This window comes from Olea europaea, unplaced genomic scaffold (genome assembly GCF_002742605.1).
Source record: "Olea europaea var. sylvestris unplaced genomic scaffold, O_europaea_v1 scaffold21888, whole genome shotgun sequence".
Taxonomy (NCBI): domain Eukaryota; kingdom Viridiplantae; phylum Streptophyta; class Magnoliopsida; order Lamiales; family Oleaceae; genus Olea; species Olea europaea.
In genome coordinates, this window is record NW_019239898.1 from 283 (window position 1) to 1,803 (window position 1,521).

Below are 1,521 nucleotides of genomic sequence, written 5' to 3' on the forward strand. Positions count from 1 at the left end.
TCATTCTGTACAGCAACTAGTTGGCATGGATTGCAATATTTATGTTGCCAAAAGAAATTAACACAAACCTGTTAGTAACTTGTTTGTACAATTGGTAGGATACATAAGATGGATTTCACATTGAGTCGTGAATATCAGAAAATTGAACCCAGATATTTGATGCAATATCTCTTATTTACTTAAATTCTTAAAATGTTTCAGCAAGTAATTGCAAAAGAATTTTCAGGTGTATTCATTGGATTGGACTCCTGAAAAGAATCGCATAGTCAGTGCATCTCAAGATGGCAGATTAATAGTGTGGAATGCTCTCACCAGCCAAAAAACTCATGCAATTAAGCTTCCTTGTGCATGGGTCATGACCTGTGCCTTCTCTCCTAGCGGGCAGTCAGTTGCCTGTGGTGGGCTAGATAGTGTTTGTTCAATATTTAACCTCAACTCTCAGACGGACAGGGATGGAAATCTGCCAGTTACCCGAATGCTTAGTGGGCATAAGGGCTATGTATCATCATGCCAGTATGTTCCAGACGAAGATTCACATTTGGTAACTAGTTCTGGTGACCAAACATGTGTACTATGGGATATAACAACTGGCCTAAGGACGTCTGTCTTTGGAGGTGAATTCCAGTCTGGACACACTGCTGATGTGCTGAGGTGTGCACTATGCAGACAATCTCTTTTTCTTCTTCTTTTTTTCTATTTTTTTTTTAAAGAAAATATTATCTTGAAGTGTGTTGTTTAAGAAGTGATCTGATGCATACTGTTTTGATTCAGCATCTCAATAAACGGATCCAACTCTAAAATGTTTGTGTCTGGCTCATGTGATTCAACTGCCCGTCTGTGGGACATGCGTGTTGCTAGTCGAGCAGTACGTACTTTTCATGGTCACGAGGGAGATGTTAATAGTGTAAAGTTCTTCCCAGATGGTAATAGATTTGGAACTGGTTCCGCTGACGGAACTTGCAGACTATTTGACATTAGAACTGGGCACCAGCTGCAGGTGTACTACCAACCTCATGGAGATAATGACGTCCCTCCTGTGACTTCCATTGCATTCTCCATCTCTGGCCGACTCCTTTTTGCAGGGTACACTAACGGTGACTGCTATGTCTGGGACACTTTGTTGGCAACGGTACATCGCATTCTTATTCATTATGCATGTGCTATATATTGCCAATCCTGTATTGAATAAAAATGTGGCATCGGAGTTTCCATTTTCTCTTGTATTTTGAATTTCATTGCAGCCATTATGCTACCTCTGGTTCGATGCAATTCGTTCTTTAGAGGCCCGACTTAAAAAACTCATGTTTCAATGAACAGATGGTTTTGAATTTGGGATTCGTGCATGACTCCCACGACAATCGAATCAGCTGTCTAGGATTATCAGCCGATGGGAGTGCCTTATGTACAGGAAGTTGGGATACAAACCTGAAGGTTAGTCTTCAAGCTTGACTACCTGTTTGGCTCCCATTTCGTAGAACTCATTTTTGACCACATATTTATGGGATCCACAACTTTTACCAA

General features: G+C 40.8%; 1 protein-coding gene across 1 annotated transcript; it reads left to right on the plus strand.

The window, feature by feature from the left end:
• Positions 1-208: 208 nt before the first annotated feature.
• On the plus strand, positions 209-1,467 carry LOC111380705 (guanine nucleotide-binding protein subunit beta-2; the record flags this gene model as incomplete). Its single annotated transcript, XM_023004339.1, has 3 exons — positions 209-651; positions 772-1,129; positions 1,318-1,467. Coding segments are annotated over 3 exons (933 nt in total), but the record flags the coding sequence as incomplete, so codon positions are not given.
• Between the last annotated feature and the right edge of the window lie 54 nt (positions 1,468-1,521).